The sequence below is a fragment of the Pteropus medius genome, unplaced genomic scaffold (genome assembly GCF_902729225.1).
Source record: "Pteropus medius unplaced genomic scaffold, Ma_sr-lr_union100, whole genome shotgun sequence".
Classification (NCBI taxonomy): domain Eukaryota; kingdom Metazoa; phylum Chordata; class Mammalia; order Chiroptera; family Pteropodidae; genus Pteropus; species Pteropus medius.
The window spans coordinates 6,318,657-6,345,056 of NW_024350924.1; the positions used below are offsets into that span (position 1 = coordinate 6,318,657).

The window sequence follows — 26,400 nt, forward strand, 5'->3', positions numbered from 1 at the left end:
ATGTTTCTTAAATAAATAAATGTTGAATTATTTTAAATTAGTTATCATTTATTGAACATTTATTATATATCAGATACTGTTAAGTGCTCTACATAAATAAGGATGTTACCTTTAAGTAGATGAAGAAACTGAAGTAGAGAGAGCTCAAGCATATCAATGTCATATAGCTGGTAAATGGCAGAGACAGGATTTGACTTCAGATCAGTTTGACATCTTATTGGATTTGGTCATTCACTTAAATGACTATTGTTTTACACGTAAATTTTATTTATTTATTTTAATCTAAAGAAAAACAACAAAATATGTGAACTAATTAACTTTTTTGGTTTTAATCAGCAACATATATGCCAGTTATCCTGGATTTCCATAAAGAAGTTGTCTTTGCTTTGTAGATGAGTAATAATTTTATATATCTCTAAATGAGTACTTTGGTAAAATTTGGGGCACTCAAGCCCCAAATAAATTTTCATTCCCATGTCTTACTTAGATAATAAGATTTTTTCCCTTCTGTGTATATCCTTTGTTAATATTTATTAAAAGGGTAATTTTATTTTGAAATAGGAGAGAGGGGAATTTATGCTGCAAAAATATCAGTTTCCAGAGGAAGATGTTGTAAAATTGTTTATCTAAACACCTTTCATTTGGGGTTCAGTATGAATTTTCAATAGACGTTTTTCAGATAAGGAAGCAGTAATTCAAACGCAATTATACAAACAAGAAGATCAGAGAGGAATTATCCTAGAGAATATAAAATGGACCAAGAGCTCTTCGTCTGAGTCGTTGCAGCATCGGCTCACCAATGCAAAGAAAGGTAGGTGTCTATGCTGAGAAGGCTTTGTGAAAGGGATGTGCTTATTCTAAGTTTTTTCACTTTCACCATTTTAGCATTTATTCAAAAATGGCAAAAGCTGAGTGGTAATTTGTTCAGATAGGCTCTGAGAATTTTAATTATTGTTCCCCAAAAGTTCAATGTTGAATGAAGTTGAGTGAACTACATACACGAGGCTAAGAAAAAAATTTCATTGACTTGAAGAGGAAAAACTGGTCATTTCCCTGATGAAAGCTGATCGATGTTCATGGTTTTCCTATTTACATTTTGGTTTAAATATTTTTGTCAATAGGATAATCTGTTTATTAAATCCTCTTTACTAATTACTAATAATTATCTTTGATGACAATATCTTTTTGGAAAAACTTAAATTCAATTTTGAGTACCTGCAGGTGTAATTTACTCTGTGTTATTTTAGTTATTTAATAGCTAAACTACCTTGGGTGGTATCTGCAGCACATACCTGCCTTATAGTACAGTTTGCTCTCTAGAAAAATGTATTGCTTTAGTAAGTTTCCTGGATTGTTTATAGGGTGGGCAATTAATTCTTTTCATAGTATAGTAAGGGATTTGGAGAGAAAGGATTGGTGAAGGAAATTAGCAGAGCAGAGAAAAATGTGGTTTTTAAGAATGAAGGTAGTGAGAGCAAAAAAAAAAAAGAAAGAAAAAAGAGAGAGCAAAGGAGGAATAAGAGTCAAAAGAAAAAAGCTGTCTTACAATAAGGAAAAACATTGAAAGTGTAGACATATATGGTTATGACACTGGAAAAGTTATTTAGGTCCTGAAGTCACGCCTTCTGTGTTTAGCTGTTCATTAATAATTTAGAGGCAATTACATTGCAGAGGTGAGAATCCAGGTGATAAAAGAAAAATCGTGGCAGATCGTGTACGCACGGTTGCATCGTCTTCTGTAGCATTCCAAGTACTTCACGTGTATTGTTTTATTCTTTTTTATGAATTTTGGAAGGGGCAAGTAGAAAAATGAAGGAACAAAGATATTAAGTTGCTCATTTACACACAATTACAATGAAATCTGGAAGCAGAATTCTAGGTCAGTTAACTTTTAGACAAGGAGTCTGACACTAATTTATCACATGGAACCATGACTGTGCTGAAAAGGCCTTCCTGATCATCTTCTGGTTCTGAGCTCTCCTTTTCTAGATGAGGAAATTGAGGCCCAGAAAGATCCTGTGGATGAAGTTTTACTAGTTGCAAAAAAGGAGAAAAAATAATTCTTACTTCCTTTACATTCTCAAAGTTATACAGCTACTTTGCTGATAATTTAGCACTTTTAATTTTTTCTTTTGTTAGTTTAGAGTTTCACATTTATAAAAGGAACTTTGAAAAAAATATAGTGTTCATAATGAACATGACAAAAAATGCACAGAAGTTCCAGAACATTTTTTCATCCTACAATTTAAAAACAGATCAGGCATGCTTGTCCCTTTCTGTTTTGCAGATGAGGAAATAAGGACCAGATAGATTAAATATTTTAGTTGATTTCTCATAGATCCATAGGAGATCTTGAAATAAAATTCTTGAATGCAGTTTTCATTTTTTCTTATAAGTTAATTGAAGCCAAAATTCTGGTTAACTGAGTCTATGAAATTTCAGTTAATGGAGGTCTTAATGTATGCAGCTTAAAGATATTATTGGGATATAACTTACAGATTTGAGAAAAATCTTGATACATATTTGATGATTGAATTATAATTAATTTAATAGAATAAGCAAAAAGTTTGCGTTCAAAGATAATAACACTACTTCATTAAAATGTGTATTTTCTTTTCTGACAATGATACTTGAGAAGGAAAAAAAATCCAAATATACCTAGCAAACATTACAATATTTGTATGATAAAAAAATCTTAATCTTTGAAGTGATCAACTTACATTCAAACATCTGAAACTTGATTACTCACTCTCAGTAGCAGAACTAAGATAATTATGTCATAACATTATCCAGATCATTATGATGCCCAGTTGATACTGAACAAACTCTCCCATCAGACTCTATTGAGATACATGTTCTCCTTCTGCCTGAGGCACAGTGGACCCTCTGGCGTCTTCTCTGTAGCCAAAATGTGTATTATTTCCCAGTAGATCCGCCATCCTTAGCTGTATTACTCCCATTGTGTCAACTTATGCTTTTCACATCTGTAATCTTTTTAAGATAATGAGTTCATAACATCTTCTGAATAACGTAATTTTTTAATTTGTCCAATTTTACTTCTTTCAGCTTTAAAATAACAGCCTAAGAGTGGAGAAGGTAGGGTTTCTAGATTTCTGGGTTAGCTCCGTAATACCAATGGTAATTTTAGTTGATCTTTTCTGGATTTCCGTAGCTTCATCTTGTCTTCCTTGTCAGGCAATGGGTAAGATTATATGTAAGATTATTTGCACTGAGATGGTAATGAAGTTTGATTACACATTTCCTTGGTTTCTTTGCCTTTCCTTTCTGATTATGACTGGTTTGCTGGCCTTTTAAGCTATTGAACCAACGTTTTTAAAAAACTACAGTTCTAAGAAAGCTCTTACTGGAGCCTAAATGTTATGATCATAGAGGCAGGGATTCGGATTATTTTCATTGAATGAATTGTTTTACACTTAGTTGACATATGTATCTCTGCCACTTTTTTGTTGTAGTGGTTCAGGCTTGCCGCTTCACTGCCCTATAGAGCTAAGTGGTACTTGTAAGCAGGATCTTCACTATGTGAGCCCTTACACAAATGTGTGGGGTTTGGGGGTCACAGGCACATCTAAGTGTATCAAGAAAGGTTATTGAGAGTATTAACTATGCAAAAACACCTAATATAGGGCCTAGGACAAAGTAGGCATTCAATAAATATACATATATGTATGTATATATATTTATATAGGTATTACTATATATATATATTTTTATCTCTTTCCAAATATCCCTTTTGAATGTCCTAAAGGATATATCTAACAGATTCTTTAATTTTATCTTTGGTTTAGCATGAGTGCTCTCTTCCTGATATCCATGCTTTTTGGCCTTGCATTTGGGCAAGCAACGTCTTTCTGTATTCCAACTGAGTATATGATGCATGTCGAAAGGAAAGAATGTGCTTATTGCCTCTCTGTCAACACAACCATCTGTGCTGGATATTGTATGACACGGGTATGTAGTTCATCTCACTTATTTTAGTTGTAAATTAGATAAACCTAGACTCAATTCCTTTCTATCCAGAAAGGAGGAATTGAGATAAGCCACAACCTCATTTCCCAAATCTAATGGTTACTGGCTTCTTAGAGGTTGAGTGCACAGGTTACAATATCATGTGGATCTACTTGGCATAATGGGTACAGATAATTTTATAACAGTTTACTTCCAAACTTTATTTAAACCTTATATTATTCCCATGATCAGGGGTAAAAGGGGATGTTTGCCACTTTTGTCTCTATGGGGTTCAGTGAGGATGTGTTAAGTTGGCATTGGGGAATGGGACTATTCCCCAATGGGAATCTTCCTCCATTCCTATTTATGACAAAGGAATATAAGTGAATTAATTTTTATTTGTTTCCATTATCCATATATATTTTAAAGTCCGATCACACTCTTTTTTCTGTTCTTTCCTCAGGATATCAATGGCAAGCTGTTTCTCCCCAAATATGCTCTGTCTCAGGATGTTTGTACATATAGAGACTTTATGTACAAGACTGTAGAAATACCAGGATGCCCCCGCCATGTTATTCCGTATTTTTCCTATCCTGTAGCTGTAAGCTGTAAGTGTGGCAAGTGTAATACTGATTATAGTGACTGTATACATGAGGCCATCAAGACAAACTACTGCACCAAACCACAGAAGTCCTATGTGGTGGGATTTTCTATCTGATTTCAATAGCAATGTAATTTGCAATTCAATTAAATGTGTTTATCTGGAATAAAACTAATAACATATCACTATACTTCACAACACATCGTGTACATTTTGAGTATTATTTTATCCATACCCATACCCGTGCATGCATTAGAGAGCTTAGGGGCTTGAGAAGATAAGATGACTGGAAAAGCCTTTCGCGCTCATACGAAGGATGGTTGCCCTATGAGAGAGCAGTGTGCAGGTAAAATGGAGAATAGGGACATGAAATATTAATGGAAGCCAGCCTTGAGCAAGCTCCCTAACAGAGGGCTGTGAAGTTTGTCTTGACATAGAAAACGAACATAGGAATACTACAGAGCTATAAGGAAGGGGTAAAGTAATCTGCAGCTGAAGGAACACTTGGCATTAGGGTACCCATTAGGTCTGAACACTAGACTTTTCACTCATGAATTAAGTATTATCTGCATTTGATATATAGTTTTCAGAGGGGATATTATATTCCTGCAGCTTTAAGTGTTCATGTTATCAAGTGATATGAGAACCCAAAGTCCCAGAGTAATAGATGGAGAACCTGCTATTATCAACTTCCAAAGTACTGGAGTGGAGATGGAGAGTAAGGAATATGGGAAATCTGCAATAGAGTACTTTATCCTGGTCGTTCAAATGTTTACCAAAACTCATTAAATACTGTGTTCTATTCTAAGAACTATTCTCTTTAATTTAATTACTCTGGTGGTCTGACTGACTCATGAAAGTTATACCCCCAAAGCCTAGAAAAGAGGCCACGATCGTTTTACATGTAGAAGTCTAAATCCTTTGTAGTCCTTCAAGTAATAGGAGACAGGTTCCAGCATTTATACCAAAAGCAACTTGCGTTGTTTCGGCTTTCGATGTCATGAAATACTAGTATGATTTTGAAAGATTATAGAGATAGGGGAAGAGTGCTAAGGGATTTAATAGAGTAGAATGATCCTAAATTGTAATATAAACCTTCATTAATATTGAAACCCTGTTGCCTGGTAAATGTGCTTGGTAAGTGGCTATTTTTCTCTTTCTTCCTTAGGTACTCTTTAATGAGAGTTGGTTTCAACAGATATGTGAAGTGAGACAGGCCTAGTACCCTGCAGACTTGACCTCAGAAAGATGATTTATCCTGTATTTGTTCATTTCTCGTCATCCAAACTGTTCCCATCAGGGTGAAAATCAATTGTCAGCAGGGCTAGTTGGCTTCGCTATATCCTGGTTGCATCCAACTGGGCATTTTGCCTGTGTGCTGTCAGTTCCCCAGTGGGTGGTGAGGTGGTATAGATGGATTAGTATCAAGCACACGCTCTGCCAATGGAGAGAGAATAGTTTATATATGATATCAGGAATTTACATGATTTTTACCTTAATATCTGAAGTTGATTTTAGCAGGGTCTCCGAATATTAATCTGGGGCTTTTGGTTCTCACGTTACTTGATAACATGGACACTTAAAGCTGCAGGATTATAATATCTTCTCTGAAAATTGTCTATCAAACATGGATATTTGATTATTGAATAAAAATTCTAATGTTCAAACCTAACTGGCACTAATCACATATGACTTTCATGGTACCCGAAATGTATTTTCGAGGACTCGAACTATGGAAAGGCTGAGAGGTTTAGGGAGGCCCTTGTAAGTAGTCCAGTTCAGAAGACATGGCTTACACGGGCTTACTTTGCCTGGGGAGAAGGCTAGATGTCGTAATGGATGAGGTGGGCCAGAGCCATCATGGACCACAGATCCCATCAGAGACAACTTGTTTCCTCTCACCAATGGCAACCCATTTGGGATAGATGCACATATAAATTATATTAAACTATTCTTGAAAGTGGAGTTGCCCAAGACAAAAAATCTTTAGGAGAGAGTTCAGGGATGGACATGACCAACAATTTGCCTCAACGGGATCCAGAAACTTGGATTCTTGGAAATGCTGTTTTGGAGGGTATTGGCATTCTTTGGGTTTAAAAGACAGAGAATGAATAGAGAACTTAGGAATGGGAAAGTGTAGAATCAGTGCTTGTGTAATAAGAGAAAGATGGAAACTTTGGGATATCTTCTAAAGTGGTCTTTAAATTCAGCCTAAAGTTTAAAGGAGTCAGTTCTGGGCAGAGGAAGTTTGAGACTCAGTGGTTTTTTTTTTTTTTTTTTTCCTAAATCCTTCTTGTTTCTCATTTGATCCTGCAATATAAAGAGTTATTTCATAACTAAATGGACTTGGGATCAGGACAGCAGCTATCTCTGCTCTTCTGATGGCCAAACCCTTTAGTAAGTGAATGTAGTAGGATAGATATAGTGGCAAGTAATAGCATAATGCTTCCTGATGATAGAAAATTTAAGCAATAACAGTTCTCTTTTATATAAGAAATTGCCCCTCTTACCATCCTCTTTGAGCAGCAAGTCTGCGTCTTGAGTGCAGTGAGAATTCTTTTATCGAGGTAGCTTCCAGGTTAAGGGTATTGTTCCGTGCTGGTTCTTCCCTACCCTCTTACCGCTCCTGGCTCATTCCTACTTATCTTTTAAAACAACTCTGCGTCACTTCCTCTACTTCTGTTACCCTCCCTCCTGTCGTTTTTGCCTGCCTTGCATCCATGTCTCTTCTGGTAGCTGTACCTTAATTTCTTTGGGGATTCTCTCTACCCTTATTTTCAATGAAATAGATATGGTTTGAGTGGGGCTAATGAGGGTGGGCATGCTACTTAGGCTCAACTAAGCCAGATGATTAAGGGATGGACATGTGACCCAATCTCTTCAGTAGGAGTCAGTCCCAGGGCTTCTGCTGTAACTTTTGGACAAAGAGAAGTACATGGCCTAAGTCAGGGTTCCCACGCTGACAGAATGTGAGCCTAGACCGCCGGCCATCTCTGTCCTCTCTTGCAGATGGCCTGCCTGAGAATAAAGCCAGCTCAGAGGGGAGCAAGCGGGAGTAAGAAGAGAGAGACCTGTTGATATTACTTGAGCATAATCTGAAGCCAACTTTAACTCTTAAATCATAACTTTCCTTTTCTGCTTAAGCTAGTTAGAATTGGGTTTCTGACAGTTGCAACTTCAGAGTATTGACAGATTCAGCATCTTTATTACTAGTTTCAAAAGATGCTGCCGATCCCATCCTGCACTTTCTCTAGATTCTTACTGTTTCCTCTGCATCTGCTCTCGCCTCTTCTTTGCTGAACTTTGCTCCTCAGTGTGAAGCAGTCTTCAATCTCTTCTCATCCTAAGCAGAGAAAAACAAAAGCAAAAACAAGGAACAACTCTCTCCTGACCCCGTAAACCTTCTATTTGTTTGCCCCTCTCTCCTTGAATTCTTATTCCAGTTTCTTTGGGAAAGAGCCCTATGTAGCCAGTTTTGGCTGCTATAACAGAATGCCACAGGCTGGGTAGCTGATAAACAACAAGAATCTATTTCTCACAGCTCCGAAGGCTGGGCAGCTCAAGATCATGGTGACAGCATGGTCCTATTCTGTGACAGCCCTTTTTCCTGGTTCACAGCCAGCGCCTTCTCTCTGTGCCCTCAGTGGTGGAAGGGGCAAGGGATCTCTGTGGGATTTCTTTTATGAGAACACTAATCCATTCATGAAGATGCTGCCCTCATGGCCTGGGCATCTCCCAAAGGCCCCGCCTCCTAACGTCATATCAGGCATTAGGATTTCAACTTATGAATTTTAGGGGGACACAAACATTCAGACCACAGCAAGCCCCCTATGTGAACCATTTACTTTCTCACTTCTCATTCTCTTCTCAACCGGCTACAGTTTGACCTCCACTCCTATCTTCCTTTGCAACTGTTTTCAGTAAGGTCAACGGTGACTTGTTAATGGTCCAACATGCAGGACACTATTTAATTCTGACCTTGCCTGACCTTACTTCTTCCCCATTGGGGCCAGTGGAGGTCACATATCTGGGTTCACAATGTAATACATCCATGGCATGTATAACCAGTCCCAACGAGGCTGAAGTCAACAATTTCCTCCTTCTATGCCTTTTTTTCCTACCGTTTTTTTCTAAAATGACTCAAAATCTATGGTATGGTCGTTAGCAGGCAACAGTAACGTAATTCTGGACTGTACTTCCTTTTGCGACTGTAACTTTGCTTGGTGCTGTAGGGGTGAAGACTGTAAGCTTTGTGGCTAGTAGTGTGATAACCTACTGGGTCCTATTGACCTTTTGGTCACTGTTAAATGTAGAGCATATGAGAAACAGGTTTGTATTAATTCAACTTTGGATGTCCTAAGGAATTATACCCATTTCAGTAAAAGCTAGTTTAGATGGCAGTTACTGAAAGAATGCTGATAATTAACAGAGACCCTCTAGTTTGAGATTAAGAAATGAATAGGGAGTAAAGAATCATTTTGGGCTTTTAATTCGGTAGAGGATTTTAATTTTTTTAACTTTAATTTCTCACAGAGGTCTTAAACATGACAGTGGCTCAGATTTTTCAGATCTGGGCACTGCTACTTTTATGTTGCAGATTCCTAAACTACAGTTCTAGGCCAGACTTCTTCTCTCAGCTGTTTGTGTTTCCTCCTGGATGTCCTAAGTCATCTCCAACTTACATGATCACTAAAACGTGCTTTTCCTCCCGTGAGCCACCATCTTCCATCCCAAGAAACCTGGAGATGATTCTATGCTCCTCTTTCCCTCAATTTCTCTTACATCTGTCAACTTCTTCTTGGTAAGATTTCCAATACTGAAGCTCAGTAGTCTTTAAAAGGTTCAAATTTGATTTTCTAACTCTCTGTTTAAAATTTCCCCGATGACCTCTGTACAAAGATAAAACCCCTGAGCACCGTTTAGCAGAGCCCTTCATCGCCTCGGTTCCTGACGTGCCCTCGTTGAGTGTTTCCATACCTTCTCTGTTTTGGGGTCTTGCACGTTGCTCCCCAGTAGTCTCCTTATCTTCTCTATGCCTTTTATTACCTTGGACTTGGCTAATTTGTATGGGTTCTTCAGGATTCAGTTTAGAGACCTCAAAATTCAGGAAAACTCTCTCCCCTGACTAGCTTGCCCAAGGTCGAATGGGTCCATTCTGGGTTGATGATTATCACAGCACTTGTCTGATGGTAATTAAACTTGCCAGCTTTTTTTCTGTTCTAAACTTCTTGAGGGCAAAGACTTGTCTTGTTCATCTTAGCATATCAATATTTTTACAAAGTTTTTTTAATGTATGAAATAGTAGTCCCAAAACAAAGTAAAGGAAAAGTATTCTAATATTAGAGTGGGTTGCATCTTACAAGGCAGAGCAGGCCGAGATAAAAATATAGGAAGTCTGGCAAGGACTATGTATACCAAGTCTTTGAATTAAAATAGAATCGGGAAATATATCAAAAGCTATTCATTAATTCAACAAATGCTTTCAAACAGGTATTTGCTGAAGTATCTTCAATTACACATGATGTATGTTTGATTGGTAATTAACAAAATCTCTCTCTGTCAACATAATTATAACAATAGGTAATATTCATTAATTATGAGGTGTCCTAAGCACTTTCTTGGTTATTTCTTTCAATTTATATTTCTTCTACTTTATATAAGTAAAACCATCATAAATTATATGGGAAAAAGAATCCCCAAAATAAATACCAAAGCGTTTGGAAGGGTTTCTGGCACATTAGCTGAAAGCTTTATGAAATCAGCATGAATTTTGCCTTACTTCTATTCTTCATGATTCCCATGTCCCCAGCAGATAGCCATCTGAATAGTCTAAATATGTTCCTGGAATGTATTCCTTCTTTGTCATGAGGATATGAACAAAATGATTAACAACATTTTGCTCTAGAGTAGTCATTTCACCTCTCAGGGGAGACCTACATATGATACCTTACAGGTACGCTTTATAGTAAAAAAATAATGAGTCACGTGGAAAGAAAACAGCAACCTTTTGTCTTTCTTAAAATATACACAAATTTAGTTTTGATGAGTCTAAACTAAGACATTAGAGTTAATTGACTATCTTGAAGGACCCCCGAGTGCTCCTGCCTAGGCGTAGGGGATGTGGGGTTGCTGGTCAAAGGGATGTCAAGGGAGCAGTGAACCAGGAGAATCGGGGTGCACCTCCCGAATTCCCACTCGCTGCCCTTAGGGCCATGGAAACCATGTTTTACCCATGATGCGGACGGCGCCTCTTCCTTTCGATCTTTGACAACCGTACTTCAGAAGGGAAGATAAGCTTTCTCCTTCACTGTCATCATCCCATGAGCCCCCTTGTCACCAAGCCAAACCCCTTAGCCCTGCTCACAGGGACAAGGAGAGCAACAATCATCGACGACTATGCAGAGGACTGCATCGGACCCGGTGTCTTCTGGGAAAGACGTATAAATTGGGTAAAACAATATTAATTGAAATAAAATTATATGCAATAAAAGTCTAAGCTGAGGGTGTTGTTTCTAAGTCCACCCCACAGGAGTAATTGCTACGGAAAGGGGTTACCACTATGTCCTTCCTTCATCATATTGTTTGGGATAACTAGTTGTTGTAACTTTAGTCATAGGAATGTGTGAATGAAGACATAATAGGATTTTAAGATAAATCAAAGAGGCAATTTCAGTACATAGAAAATTTAATTTGAAATAACTTAAAATATTTTATCAAGAAGTTTTAATTCAGTGTCTTGGCTCCAGGTGCTTAAGGAAATGTTTCGGTCTCACTTCAGATTAGTTCAGGTAAACAGACAAAACCAAAAATTTGTGTGTGTGTGTGTGTGTGTGTGTGTGTGTGTATGCACACATATATGTATACATGTAAGCACACACACACACATATATTGAAGTTTTATATATATATATGTATTCAAGAGATATATATTCAAGATATATAGGAATTCAAGATATATTTTCAAGATACATACAAATCTACCCTGACTCAGAGGCGGAATTTTCTCATTTTACTCATTTTACTTATATTTTGGAAAAGTTACTTCTAGAGTGACACATTAATACATTTATGGAGCAGATATTATTCTTCCACTTTTTACTATTGTAGCCTTCTTTAAGGTTGTTATTCAGATATAGAATGAAACTCGCTATTGTTGAGTCACTGATGAGTCGGACTTGCAAGAAACCGGAGCATACATTTGGGCCTTTTCTCCGTCTTTAGGCAGACAGATGAGCTAAAGGCACTGGGAGAGATGGGTCGTTTGGTTCTTTGCTTAAAAGGTTATATTTCTCAACTTCTGGGGCACAGACATCTATTTCATAAAGTGATTGTTCTTAATAGAATCTAAATAGCCGTGTACAATTAAATTTTTAGCTTGCTTCCGATCTTGACTTTTTTTTTTTCCCTAGAAAAGCTTCCTCGGAAGTCGGCGGCAGCAGCCAGCGTGGCAGGAGAAGCGTGGAGCGTGGTCTCGCGGGGCGAGGCCCTCGCACGGCGCTGTGCCTTCGACCACTGTGTTTCGTAAAGCTTCTTGGAAGCGCACACTTTTCTTTAGTGCACAGGTGTACGAACTTATTCAGGGGTTCCCCAGTCTCCCATACTTTCACTTTCACGTGGCCTTTTAAAATGTAAAAACGAAAAAAAATAAACCTTCATAATTTACTAAATGTACCCAGTTGTTAGAAATGAATAAATACATCAATTTCAATCCTAATTTTAGGTTTATATACTTAAAATGAAGCGTCAAGACTGTAAAAGAACATGAAAGCTTTATTCTTATGGGACTTACACAGAATAAACCAGGTTTCTGGTGTGTGCGGCAGTATTTTTGTTCCCTTAGGTTGTCTCTGTTCTGTGCGCACAACCAGGAGAAGGTGCTTTTCTTTATTTCGGTTTGGCCAAGGATGCTCATGATGTCACATTTGAATTATGAAGGATTTTGTTTTATTTATTTTAAATTGACGGAAACTGTAGTTCTTAATCTATAAAGAAGAATTCTCTAGGTGAATAAATAAGAAAAATACAAAAAAATTAGGAAAACATGTAAACTCAAGTTATGAGGTATTTTGAAGGTACAGTGCCAGTAGAAATTCTCTTCCCCATAGTTTGTAACTGCCACATCTCTTATTTTAGTCTTCCTATCCTTACCCTTGGAGAAACAGGGAAGTTTGAGATAAGAACCCTTTTGTGGATGTGAGGGTTGCAGTAGTTCAGAGTCAGAAAAGGAAAGTAATAAAGCAATATTAAAACGTCTTTATAGAAGAACAAAAATATTTCCTTAAAAAGTCTTTAAAAGTTTTTTTTTTTTTCGGTCCTAAAAACACTCACTTTTATAGGGCACATGATTGTCTATGTCTTTTCAGAGGAGTTTTTTTTTTTTTTAAAATACTAGGAAAGTATGACTTATTCAAATTAGATTTTCCATGCTATATTTAGTTTTACAGATGTGTTTAGTTCTAAAACTGTGGTTTACTGTATTCTGGGGGTGAGTATGTATATTAAAAAAATCCCAGGAAACCCTTACACTCTACTCAGACACAGTCATTTATAACATGACTATGCCATGATCTCTCCATTCCAGGAGCTTATTGCTTCTGTTAACTAGAAATCCCTGAATTCTCTGTATCTCACTTTATATGGCTGGAGTCTGAGAAACTGATCCATTATCACTCTTTTGAATAGCCAAGTTTTAAAAGTATATCAGAGTTTTTGATCATTTTTTTTTTCTGAGAGTTAAATATGTCATTCCTTTCACATAATGAAAATCAGGAATCCCTACCCGGCAAACCAGTTTCATCCTGCGTGATGCGTATGCCAGAGGCATGCAGACCACACGTGAATATGCGCTCACTCTCAGACAATACACATAGGCATTCACTTGAGGGGTAAACCAGGAATGAGCCAAACATACATACATGTGCAAATGTACAATCGACAGCAAATTATTTTAGGTCCTAATGTCCTTCGAATATTAAAAATGAGCCGGCAGATAGCTCCTGTGACATTTCCATGAAAATTCTAGATTGCAATTTTCATAGAAGTAGCTTCATATCACATCTCGTGAGTTTCGTATTGCGCAGCAAAGGACCATGCTGAATATCATGCCAAAGATCTGAAACAGAAGGAAGCACTTATTAATGATTTTCAAACGATAAAAATTGATTAGAAGGTCAGTAAACAGCCTGTGTGTCTAACTTTACACATAATTATAGTCAATGAGTACTGGCATTTTTATATGGGCTACTTAATTATGGCTACTGGTTAAAGACTTCCATATTAACTCTGCTTAAAACACATTCCAATTTTATTGTTAAAAAATAACAAGGCTCTGCTTTAAGAGAAGGGTTCTATTTATAGCTTATAGCACAGTTCTTAATAATTGTAAAAGACTAATAATACACTACTGGTTTTGGAATTTTACATTTCAGGTTAATCTCAGATCTTTTAAATATTCACTTTGAAAAGTGTTTATAACCATTAGTTGTTTAAATACCCTTGGGTTCTAAATAGTTTTCTATTGTTGGAAAAGCTTTGGATTTTTCGCAACAGTGACCACATATTAAAAAGTGGAGCATCTCTTCATTCCAGTCCATTTTTAGGTATAAACAGTGCTTCCCTATTCAACTCAATAGTGTTACTAACGCATAAACCGACATGCTCGAACTATGATATTACTGATGTTCTTCTACCTCTTAGAAACTTTTTTGAGAAGCCATAGTTGGCAAAAGCAATAGCCACTTATACGGTCTGAATAGAAGGATGCCAAAAGATCCTCTCGTCTGCAATCATTTCCCCTACAATTTTGCAGAGCCTGTGGAATGCTATCTGTGGGCACGATGTTTATAAACTACTGTCGATGCTTATTTGTACCAGTACCATAACTCTCTAGTTCTCTCTTCAATCCTATTCTACAGCAGACTAGGATTTATAAATGCTAAATTAAGGAAGACATGTATTTATCAGTTATTTCGGAAGGGAAGAGGTAGACTTAGGTAAGGGAGGAGGCAGGATCTGGGCTCCAAGCTTCTGGCTGACAGAACTCGGTACCAGTGTGTAGCAGGGGAGACACCTAATGGACACTTAGCTAACTGATTACCCTGTGAAACTCTTACCCTTTTTGAAGAAAAGAATTAAAAGACAAAACTCTGGGGTGCTGATTCAAGATGGCCAACAGAGGGCATTCCCTGTGGCTGTAAGGTGGGATGCAACCCCTACTTCATCCGGGCTGTACTCTAAAGGGATCTCCTCAGAAAGAAGCTTTTCAGCCTTATCCTGCCACTGTCATAGTCAGAGGTGACCACTTCTAGGATGCTCATTCATGGAGATTATAGAATTGTGAGGAAGAGCTATCTGATACTTCTAGACAGAATGTTTTCAAATCTTCTGTCTCAGAATGGTGATCTGGCTAGCCCCAGAGTGGGTGGGGATGACCTGAGAGGTGTCCCTGGATTGGGAGGTCCTCAGCATAGTATTTTCACCCACTGCCCCATCTCTCTGTGCTCTAGATACAGAAAAGAGGAAAGAGGCTCTTGTGTGTCCCCCGAGAACTGCCAACTCATTGATTTTCTTGTAATTCCCATTGCCTCTGCCTTAGCTTGGGCCATGAATTAGTCTATATAGAGGGCCAGAGGTTAAGTACTATCTCAGCAGTAGCTATTATCACTCACCTCCTGGACAATGGAAATCGCCTCTTTACTGGCCCTACCTGACTCTAATCTTGCTTCCCTCCAACTTTGCCTCCACGCTCTACCGCAAGTCCTCCAGCCCTCGATGGCTCCCCTCTCTCTACTTTAAGGATGAAATCCAACCTCTGAAAAGGTCACACAAAGACCTCAGTCATGGGGACCCTCACGCCCTCTTCATGTCATTTGCTCGCTGCTCCTACCAGGCCCTCTTGCCTCTATCAATTCTTGTGCCTGGGTTCTAGGTTGGGGAACACACAGATTATACATAGAGCTTTTACTGAATGCTATGTTCCAGATACTTTATCTGAATTAATTTTTAACTTCATATGTATTATCCCATTTAGTCTTTACAATAATCTTACGAGTTTGGTACATTAAAACCCTCATTTTACAGGTGAAGGAGTTGACGCATAGAGAAATTAAGAAGCTTTCCCACGGCCCCAGGGCTCGTAAGTGGTGAAGCTAGGAGCTGAATCCAAGTAGTGTGAGGCCAAAGCTCACGCATTACACTATACTGTGCTGCCTCTGCAAATCACAGGTGAGAGAAATTCACCAGGTATGATGTTTTAAATTTCTAACAGTAGGAAGAGAACAGAATTGCAAATCACTTGTCTAACTTAAACTTGGTGGCTTTGAAACGGAACGTTATTGCAATGATAAACTCGAGGTCATCATTACGTTAAAGTTGAAAATATTATCATATTTTAGAGAACTAAGTATTAATGTATCTAATTAACTTCGTTCTTCAATGTCCTGTTAACGAATGCCTTTGTCTTTTAGGCGAAATCTCTAAGATACTGCCATCATGCTTGAGGAGAAATAAGATGCAAAGGTTCAAGGCTTCTTAGAGGGGAAAAAAAGGATGTTCTGGAACTCTCTCACCGTAAGACCTGCAATTCCAATACCGACAATTCCGATGAGCTGGAGCTTCACACTGATTATGGTCTCGATTTCATCAATACAATTCTGTTTTGGAAAAAAAAAAGTCAGGAATAACAGCTGATAGTACAGTGGTCCCCTCATCTGTGGGGGATATGTTCCAAGACCCCCAGGGGATGCCTGAAACTGTGAATGGTACTGAACCCTATACACATTATGTTTGTCCTATACATAAGTACCTTTTTCACTTACAGGAAGCACTGTAAGTGAAAAATTTCTCTTTGGCATATCCGAATGGCCAGCAGCACTACCCTTGTGCTTTGGGGCTACTGTTGAGTAAAATGAGGGGCAACTGAACACAAGTGCTGGGACACTGCAACAGTTGATCTGATAACCAAGAGGGCTACCAGGTGACTGAAGGACAGGTCGCGTGTACAGTGAATGAGCTGGACAAACGGACAATTCACAAACCACGTAGGACAGACTGGGACAGCACGAGATTTCATCATGCTACTCAGAAGGGTGTGCAGTTTAAAACTTATGAATTGGTTTATTTCTGCGATTTTCCATTTCACATTTTTGGACCATGGTTGGCCGTGAGTAACTGAAACCGTGGAGAATGGAAGCGTGGATACAGGGTATGACTGTGTGATCATCACCCTAACTCTACAGTCATCCTGTGAGAGTTAATCCATGTCAACTTCTGCTTGGGTTTAAACCATTCCTCTTACACAGCATCATTTTGACAACCTTAAGGCAAAAAATGTAGTTTGAGGGAAAAAAAATACAATCCTCTCCTTTTGGTGGAATTTTCCTATTTAGGCCAATGGTTACTTCAGAGTCCTGAAATCTGGCGAGAGGAAGCTATTCTGGAACCTGAGACATTAAAAAAGTTGGGGCCTCTTCTTACGTACAGTGAACTGAAATAAGTAAAATATCCCTTTGCTTTCATGTTGTTATTTATAGTTTAAAAGATTTTTTACATACTTGATCCAATTTACTATGCAAGGTAGGCATTATCTAGTAAGAAGATAAAAAGTCTGTACAGGTTGAAGTTAAACAAAGGAAAGCCAAGTATTGGGAGCTAAGGACCATGTTCTTCCACGGTGGCTGGACTGGGTGGGTCCCCATCCTTTCATCTGTGTCCCATGTGCAGGGTAGGTTCCAAGACCTTCATGGATTGGGGAACATTTGAACAGGGAGGAGAACAGATTGCTTGCAATCTTAATTAGTTTTTCTAGGGTCTATTCATGTATCTTAAATACAGAGATTGGCTCTCAATCCAACCGTGTGCCTAGGCTAGCTTACCACTGGTCAGCTCCCTCTGATACCCACATAAGCTCTATGAAACCCTTACCACTACCCTCATGTCTCCATCACCCTCTATTCATTCATCTTTCATTCATTCATTCATTCATTCAACAAACACTTCTTGAGCATCTACCTTGCACCAGTTACTGAAATGGTGTGGTGGATATGGGGATAATAAGACACAGTTTCTTTTGCCCTTAGGGAGCTCACAGTTTAGATAAGGACACAGACTCACAAAAAATAATTAAATGTAAAAGTTTGAGAGCCACTGCTCTAGGCAGTTTCTTACTTAAGAAAATGAGAGTCAACCCATAGAAATGCTTCCAATCTTCCCCTCCTTCACCTATAAACTTATATGCTCCATTCACTCAATGCCAGGCACTGTCGTAGGTAATGAGTGTGCGCAGTGAACCAGACAGCACCTCTCCTTCCTTCCTTCCTTCCTTCCTTCCTTCCTTCCTTCCTTCCTTCCCTTCCTTCCTTCCTTTCCGCTACTTCGCCCTTCCTTCTTTCTCCTCTCTGTTAAAATGAGAAGTGCCCTTCTCCGTTGAGAGGTGACCCCTTTGCTGGCTCTGGATCTCATTCCCTCTCAGCTCCTCAGGAAGCCTGTGCTGTCAGTTACCTCCTCTCCTTCCTGTACGCTCAGCCTCTCCTTCTCTGCGGACGTTTCCACTCATCATACAGCGCCATGCTCACGTTCTTCAGTCTAAAACAAAACATCCCTCTCATCCTGTGCCCCTCTGGCTCCACCCACACCCCTCCTTTCTTTCACAGCCAACTTCTTTCTGTGAAAAACAAAACATGTATTGATTTATTTAGTTATAAAAGGAATATGTGCTTATTGTTGAAATTTGGAAAATAGATGTTAAAAAAATAAGAAACATTTGTACTACGACTAAAGATAATCACTGACATTGTCAGCGTATTCTTAACACAAAGACGCTCACACACTTAGTCCATTCTCTATATAAAACGGTGTGCTTTTGAAACTTAACAATAAACTTTAAAACTATCTTCTTTCATTAAAAATTCTTTGAAATCGTGACTCTTAATGGCTGTAAAATGCTTTGTCATATGATAGTACATACTTTATTAAGACAATTCCTATCGTTACCTATTAATGGACTGTCCAGGATTTTGTTCTTATGAATACCACTGCATGAAAATCTGTCCACAGCTCTGATTTCTTTTCCATAAAATAAATTTGAGAAGTGAAATTTCTGGATCAAAGGGCATGAACATACTTAACCCAGTAGTCTTATATACTCACATTGACCTCTAAAAATTTTGTACCAATTTCTCTGAAAATGCTCATTTCACATCATTTATGCCAACACTATATATTATTATTAAGAAAAAAAAAAAACTTGGCCAATTTCATCTCTCTTTTTCAATTCTCTTTTTCTGTACTTTGCCCAAAGCCAAAGTATTTGAAAGACAGCCCTCCCTCCTTCGGTCTGATTTCGTACGGCTCAGGTTCTGTCCTTGCTCTGCCCCTGACAAGTCACCAGCTACTTTTTAAAATGCTCAATCCTGGCAGCTTTTCAGGATGTCTTGGGCTTTCAGTCCCCCACACATGCCATCATGTTTTCTGCTGTCGACTGTGATGTTCCCTCTGCAGCCGGGTCTGCCCCGCCCGGTGACGTCACATCCTGGCCGGCTTCGCGCAGACATCGTCGCTGCCGGCAGCCTTCCGCCACCGCTCAGGCCCGGGCCGCCTGAGCTCCCCTCGCGCTGTCACAGTGCCTCGCACGTCTGCGCACGCCGCCGTCACAGCGCTGTACCCACTTCTCTGCGCGCCTCTCCCATCGGAACGCAAGCTCCTTGAGAGTAGAGACCGTGTCACTCATTGTATCTGCAGTGCCTGGCATAGGTCGGTGGCGGTAGATGCTGAGCCAGCCTCAATGGGCAATGGCAGCGCCTGGCCCCGGTGACCATACCCCACCCCCTCGTGCGTCTCCTGACTCGCGTCTGCCTACTCTTCCCAGTTTCCTTATTCGGCGTCTCTTCCCCTGCCCATCTTTAAATGTCGTTGTTCTGCAGAATGTTATCCTCGTCCTTCTTTTCTTCCAAACCGAATGGATCAAATTCCATCCGCACAGCTTTAAGATTCCCAAACCTCTCTCCTGAGCCACAAACCAGATTTTCCAACTGCCTCTTGGGCGTTTCCACTTGGAAATTCCACTGGCTCCTCAAAATCACCATGTTAAACACTGTTTACAGTGCTCGCTTTTCTTTTCTCTAAAACGTACTCCGCTATTCCTCAGCTCAATAGATGGTACCAGCATCTCTCCAGACCAGACAGGCCAGCCCGAAGCCCAGCAGCGGGTCCCTCCCTCTTCGCTCTCGTCTAACTGGTCACCGGGTCCTGCAGATTTGAGTTTCTCAAAGGCCTTCTCCTCCCCGTTCCTGCCGCCCAGTCCAGCTCGTTGTCAGTTGACGTCTCTTGGCTGACAACGAGCACAGCAGCCTCCCCCCCGGTCTCCCCGGCTGCCAGCTGTTGGTTTCCCGCCGGCCCTCCACATCGCTACTACAGCCAACGCCACCCAGGGTCCACCTTCAATGGTTTCCCAAGCATCAGCGCGAAGTCTAGCTTGTGGCTTCACAAGTATCCAGGCCCCTCAAGAACAGGTCCGTCCTCCTAAAAGGACCGTCTCTGGGGACGCGAGGGCTTTCTTGGATCCCGCTACCTTCTCCTGCCTCTGTCCCCTCCGCCTGGGATACTCATTCTCTTGTTTGCTCCTGGAAGATTCATCCTTCAGAAGTTGTCCCGAGGCCTCCTGTGAACCCTCGGGCCGTGGTCCTGGCTGAGCCTTTGCTCCTCTGCTACCCCGTGGGGTAGCGGCTCCCTCCGTGTCTCCCCAGCGGGCAGCAGCTGCGCCTTATTTATCTCCTCCAACTCAGAAGGACTCGGGTCGTGTTCAGTGGCTGAGTCACAGCACGCGCTGGGACTAACATCTCACCCACCTCATCGCAGCCGAAGGCCTCAGGCGTCGACACCATCGTCATGTTTTCCTCCTCGTCTCCCACTCTGTGCCTGCGCTTTCCCCAGCCACTTCACCGACACCGCGTGGCAAGTGTCACCGAGGGTCTCGCAAGCACCAAATCCAACAAGTTATTTCCAGCCTTCATTTCCTCGTCCGCTGCCCGGTGCTCAACTTCATGGACGGGCCGTCTCCTCCCTCGTTCCCAGGTGCCACCGCCGCTGGACTCCGCCTGACTCTGACTTCTCCTTCACAGTCCTGTCCTGGCGTCTTGTCCTCAGCTGACTCCTCAACCAACAGTGTTCACAGCCACCTTTCCTTACTCCACACTCTCCGCTGGGTGTTCCCATCCACACCCACAGCGTCAGCTACCACCGAAATACTAGGATTCCTACATGGCGCCTTCAGCGCAGATCGCTAGTAAGTCCCACCGGCACGTGAAATGCAAACTTGACCCGAGCCGAAGCTGTCGTTTGCCCCCGGGATCTGCTCACCCATATTCTACTTGCTCAGTGAATGCAGCCTCTGCCCAAGCAGAAGCCTGAAGTCTTCCCTTCTTCTCTAAGAAAGCGCCCAGACCTGTCGATTCCACTCCTGCACATCTCTGCGTCTGCCGCTTCCACCCCGCTCCACTCTCGTGACTGAGTGACTCTCTCTAGCTCCTCATCTAAGCAGCCTCCTTCCATTAGTCTCTAACCTTCCCTTCTACCAGGCACACCCGGCAGCCTAAATACTCTTTCTACAATACAGAACTTACATGAATGCTCTGAGCGGCCCCAAGCTTCTGGTATGAAGTCACACCTTTGCCTGCCTCTCCAAAAATGTCCCTCACCATTCCCTCTGGACTCCCTGTCCTGCAGTCCGGGAGCGTCACCCTGCCAATGCTTCTGCTCCTGCTGCTTTGTGAGCCTGCAAAGACCTTCCTTTGTCAAAATTCAGCTCAGGGACCCCATCTTCTGTGCAGCTTTCCTAAGCCCACTGCATCTCCATCGTCCCTCATTCAGAGCACAGACCGCTGAGGCAGGGACTATGTGTTTTTCATCTTGGAGTTTCCAGAACCTGGAATAGCGCCTGACACACAGCACTTAATAATGAGGCATTTATCAGTGCTGTGACTCCCACGGAGAGGTGTAGGGCAACATTCTCGGGGGGTGCCCCTCTGGCCCTGCTGATCTTAACTAATGCCACGGCATTTGCATCATTCCCCAGGATGCTGGGAGACTGGGACTCAGCACCACTTTACTCATTTCACACAGAATAAAGCCATGGCACAGAAGGCACTGGGAGAGGGCCTCCCTGAATCACGCCGGCCCCCCAGAGTGCGAGAATCGCCTTACACTACAGGCAGGAGAGGGCCTGCTGGAGAAGCTTACCTTGGGCCCGAGAAGCTCCTTTGGGCATGTGGGCTGGACCTGTTCAGAGCTTTCTTTTCCACAGCACTGAAACTAGAGATTCAGAAAAGAGTTTTTAGGACGTGGGAGGGAGAAGCGGCTGTTGCAGATCTGGGCCAGGGATTAGGAGCCCTGTGGCAGCACAGCAGCTACGAGGCCTGGTCATGCAACCCAAACCACCATTTCTGGAAAGAGGGCGAAGAGTTGCATAATTGTGCAAAACAAGAAAACGGCTTCTCTAAAGTTGTCTGAGTTTTACGATGGGAAGTGACTCAAGGGAACCCAAACAAGGCAAGAAGTTAATTGACAGTGTCTGTGTAAACTGTTGGTTTTTAGACAGGAGTTGGGCCTTTAGATTTTTTCTTTCAGCCCGAGAGTAATTCAACCTGCTGAGGAGCTAAAATTTTATGAGCTTCAGGAAGGGCTCATTAACTGGGGACAGTCTAGGACGGAGGGCAGAAGTGGCCACAGTAAACTCCAAGGACTAAAATACGGGGGCTTGGAGACTAGACAGCAAACGGGTGTCCTGCCCCATCGCTGGCCCTTCAAAAACAAAGGAACCCGTGTGCTGCTTGCTGTCCTTGGGGCGACTGAGGCTGAACAGGATAGATGGCTGGCACTTTTTAGGACATTCCCGTGACAGACAAGAACTGGGCTACCTGAGAACACTTGGCTCAGGAGCTCAGAGCTACGTCTCTGTGCCACGGCGGTTAAGGAATCAGGGAAACTGGCTTGGCCCACGTCCTCCATCAGCCTCCTTTACCTGCGTGCAGCTCTGAGCACTGCACTGTGGGCACCCTCCCACACCCACAGCACGTTCCGGGAGAAGGGGAGCAGGGCTGTTTCACGCGCCCTTTATTCTACAAACGAGGGAGCATCAGGCGGGGGCAAGGGACTTGCTCAAGGTCCCGAAGCGGTTCAGAGGCAGAGCTGCAGGTGGAAATGAGCTTTTCTGACCGGCAGGTCACGGTCATCTCTGTTACACCATAATGCCGCCCTTGGAAAGAGCCTGCCATTTACTTGGGCTGCTTTCTTAGTGTTCCTGTTCGTGCTGTTGTGTCTCTCTGGGGCGTGCGTCCTGACTTCTTCCCATGGATTCTGTGTGTGAGGCCTCTTTCTCTTCCAGGTCCTACGTGATGCCAGCTGTGGCTGCCACGAGCCGGGCAGAGCGGGGCTGCTGCTTAGTCTCACTGAATTTATTCTCATTCGCAAGCCAGGTGATTTGGAAGAACCCGGCTCATGCTGCGTCTTTAGAAAACATGATTTTAAGGAAGAAGTAAAGTTACTCACTGTCGAGTGGAAAGTAATGAGAGTCCCATTTCCCTTCTCCCTGTCTTTAAGGTAATCGATATAAGCCTCTTCATACATGGTCTGAACATGTCGTATAGCCTGAAAAAAAAAAACAAAAACACCAGGAAAAACCAAGAGGACAGTGAGTGGGAAGTTTCAAATGTCCCCCTCGCGTCAAGAAAAACCCCCTCTTCCTTACCCTTCAAAAATCTGGCCTATGCTTCCATACGTTTATCCGTATTCGAAGATGATTCTGTCTATATGAAACAGATGATCGATTCTGCAGTTTCTAAGATACTTTTGAAGATGGAAAGCCAGATTAACCAAGAATACTTTTCATAGACTAGAAAGCTTTCTTAGAGGGGAAGTTCTCAAACCTGGGGGGATGTCAGCACCCCCGGGCCCCGGACCCTCAGCCTCGCTCAGGCGGTTCTGACCCACGGCCAGGGCTGGGAATGACGTGGTCTTGGTGCCCCACTGGTTAACTGTCCCTAAGTTTTTACATGACATGGTTTAAAGATGTTCTTGGCCAAGGGAAACTGCTTCAGCATTCAAACATCCCATAAAATGTGGGGAGTGCTTTTTCCAGTAGAAGGGCATGGGATCCCAAATCCATAGAGATCTCAAAAAATCACAAGATCCAGTTCCTCTAAGCTACAAACAGACAGCTACTTTAGAAAAAGGAGGTGATATTTACGTATTTTTTACATGTTAACCATTTTAAATAATCTAAAATAAATTCACAAATACAGTACTGACTGCATGTGAATTTATGCGATATCCAATAAACTTAAGATCCTATTCTTTCTCCTGTTCCTTTTCATCCCTTTTTCTCCCACAGCGTGTTTTAACCTTCTAAAAAGGCCACTTCCTCTGTGGGTTCTCCTGATGACCTGTTCTGGACACCTACAGTTTGAGCACAAATCTAAATAAACTGGCTTCACCAGCACACAGAGGTCAGGCTTTAGTCTTGAGGTGATGTGGCCTTGGGCCAGGCCAGGCCCTAAGGACAAATGACAGTCACAAGGATAAGAATGTTCTTCCCCATCTCTCTTTCTCGTGTCTGCATTCTAACCTCTACTCCATTTCAAATGGGATAACCTTAAACTAGAGAGCCTTTAAAAAAATTATAGACCCCTTTATAAATCTAATGAAAGCTCTGAACTATCTCCCCAGAAACATCTGTGCACATATGGCATGCACACTCATACACACGTATGCATAGTTCTGTACAATACCTCCATGGAAAAAGTTCTATGGAAAAAAGTTCTATGGAAACAATAATTATGGGGGTTATTTAGTTTTGTAATATCATTGTGGGTATCAATATCCTCATATTCTTTGCCATAAAGAGAACCCTTTAACCACCATAAAGAGAATTGTAAGTTTTACTTACTACACCCTTGCCTATGAAAGCAAACACTCCAGTGGTTACTTCAGCAGCAAATATCACCAGCAGGCAGGTGAAAAACTGTAGAGAGAAAATACTAAGTTCATTAATTCAATACCTTTCGATTTATTTAGCCTCTTTGAGAAATCTTAGGCAAGGTTATTACTTTGAATTGATCTAGCAGGAAGCACTTGTCCCTTAGTCCCCTCGTAGTTGGTTTATTCATTCATTCACTCATTAATTCATTCAGCAGTTGGTTATTGAGCATTTATTTTGTGCCAAGTACTGTTCTTGGTGCTGGGTATACAGTGGCTAATAAGATAAGATCCCCATGTCTCTGCCACCATGGACCTCATATTAGAAAGCAGAAGATATGATACATGAGTAAAGCAATAAAAATGTCGAATAAGGTAATTCCAGACAGTGATACACAAATCCCACCACCTAGAACAGTACCTGGCACCTATGTGTTCAATGAACACTTGGTGAACAAAAGAGGTTCTATAAAGATAAGGCCAGGAGGTAGAGAGTGACTGGCAGGGCCTGGCTTTGGGGAAGGTGTGACCTGAGATTGTGCAGTCTGGAGGGCTTCTCTGAGGAGGTGGGAGTGGAAGTGAAGGTCTCCTTCTCGACAGATTTCTGTTCCTGTCTCGTGGGTTGGCCCTGCTCTAGCTAAGTTCAGTGATCAACAGGACAGAGAGATGCTCAGCAACAGGGGAAGGAATGGAGGGCGGAGGAAACGAGTTAGAAATTGTACACAGGAAAAAATCAAAGACTGCAGTGAATAAGAAGAGGCTGCCTAGTAAACCCTCGTGGAGAGATACAAAACATTCCTCTCTTCCTGCCCCTCTTCTTCCGCCACCTTGTTTTCCTTAGGTCTGCTGGCGTTGGATGTATAGCCGTTTATTTAAATTACGTCATTTTTTAAAAAAACAGGTGCTGGCTAAAGTAAACCACGAGAGGGATGCTAAGTTATTGACCTCACACGGCAATGCTTTTCTTATAGGTAACATCATTTTCCTGGCTATTGGAAGCATTGTAGCTGCCTCACTCACTGTGAAATATTATTTTTTTTAAAGAACAACTGTAATTGCCCCTTATAATTATTAGGCACTTTCTTCCCACTAATGACCTCGTATTTCCCCCCACACTTTCCATCTGGGGCTGAGTGATGGGGAAACTGAGACTCAGGGGGAGGGAGCGAGTGTCAAGGTCTCAGTGGGTGGGAGGAGACGCTGGCGCTGGAGGCCAGGTCCGGCTCCCTGCAGGCCACGCCCCCCTCCTCTCAGCCCCGGCGCCCCACTTACAGATCCGAGCACGCACTGTGACTCCCGCATGGCTCCGCAGCACCCGAAGAAGCCCACGGCCATCATCAGGGCCCCCGCTCCAACCAGCACGTAGAGCCCTGTGGGAAGAGGGCAGAGGGGACGCTGACTGCCCAGCCAGCTGTCTCTCCAGCGCGGCTCTGCCATCGCCGCTCCAGGGGGCCTGCAGGGCCAGGCGTTCGGTTGTTATGAATACAACGGGTGACACTCGTCTAAGGCTTGCTGAGCCTTTGCTTCCCCAATTTGGTCTGCAGGAGGATCCCAAGAGTAGGGGCTACTGTTTTCCCCAGGGGACAGGGGGAGCCAGAGCTCAGAGAGGTAAGGGGACCCTCTCGGGGTCACACCCCACAAGGACTGGAAACCCGTTGGGCCACCCCCACTAATCATCCCATAGGCCTCCCATCTGCCAGGCACCTCGCCTTTCAGACTCCCACCCCCCTGCAAAGTGGGTATTCCCACATGCGTGTGAAACTGACGGAGCTGAGTCCAGGGGCCAGGGCCAGAGCTGGGACACAAAGCCACACTTCCCTAGGAGCCCTTGGCCGCTCACAGCACTCTGGAATTAATGGCTGTCTCCC

General features: G+C 41.9%; 2 protein-coding genes across 3 annotated transcripts in view; one reads left to right on the plus strand and one right to left on the minus strand.

The window, feature by feature from the left end:
• Positions 1-789: 789 nt before the first annotated feature.
• On the plus strand, positions 790-4,764 carry TSHB (thyroid stimulating hormone subunit beta). Its single transcript, XM_039841018.1, has 3 exons — positions 790-811; positions 3,807-3,969; positions 4,430-4,764. The coding sequence occupies exons 2-3, from the start codon at positions 3,808-3,810 to the stop codon at positions 4,682-4,684; spliced, it is 417 nt and encodes a 138-aa protein (XP_039696952.1). The 5' UTR covers positions 790-811; position 3,807; the 3' UTR covers positions 4,685-4,764.
• An 8,185-nt stretch (positions 4,765-12,949) lies between these two features.
• TSPAN2 (tetraspanin 2) overlaps positions 12,950-26,400 on the minus strand; it is a 40,322-nt gene continuing 26,871 nt past the window's right edge. For both annotated transcript variants that reach the window (XM_039841284.1, XM_039841283.1), the window contains 6 exons: positions 25,805-25,902; positions 24,504-24,578; positions 23,108-23,206; positions 21,800-21,871; positions 16,135-16,218; positions 12,950-13,679 (listed from right to left, as the gene is read on the minus strand). In XM_039841284.1, coding sequence (XP_039697218.1) covers positions 13,614-13,679; positions 16,135-16,218; positions 21,800-21,871; positions 23,108-23,206; positions 24,504-24,578; positions 25,805-25,902 — 494 coding nt within the window. In that variant the 3' untranslated portion in view covers positions 12,950-13,613. The remainder of the gene's footprint in view (positions 13,680-16,134; positions 16,219-21,799; positions 21,872-23,107; positions 23,207-24,503; positions 24,579-25,804; positions 25,903-26,400) is intronic.

Excerpts from the sequence above, each read along its gene's own strand:
- TSHB (XM_039841018.1), top strand. The coding sequence starts at position 3,808 with ATGAGTGCTCTCTTCCTGATATCCATGCTTTTTGGCCTTGCATTTGGG. Across the intron at positions 3,970-4,429 it reads CTGGATATTGTATGACACGG|GATATCAATGGCAAGCTGTT; the intron begins GTATGTAGTTCA and ends TTCTTTCCTCAG.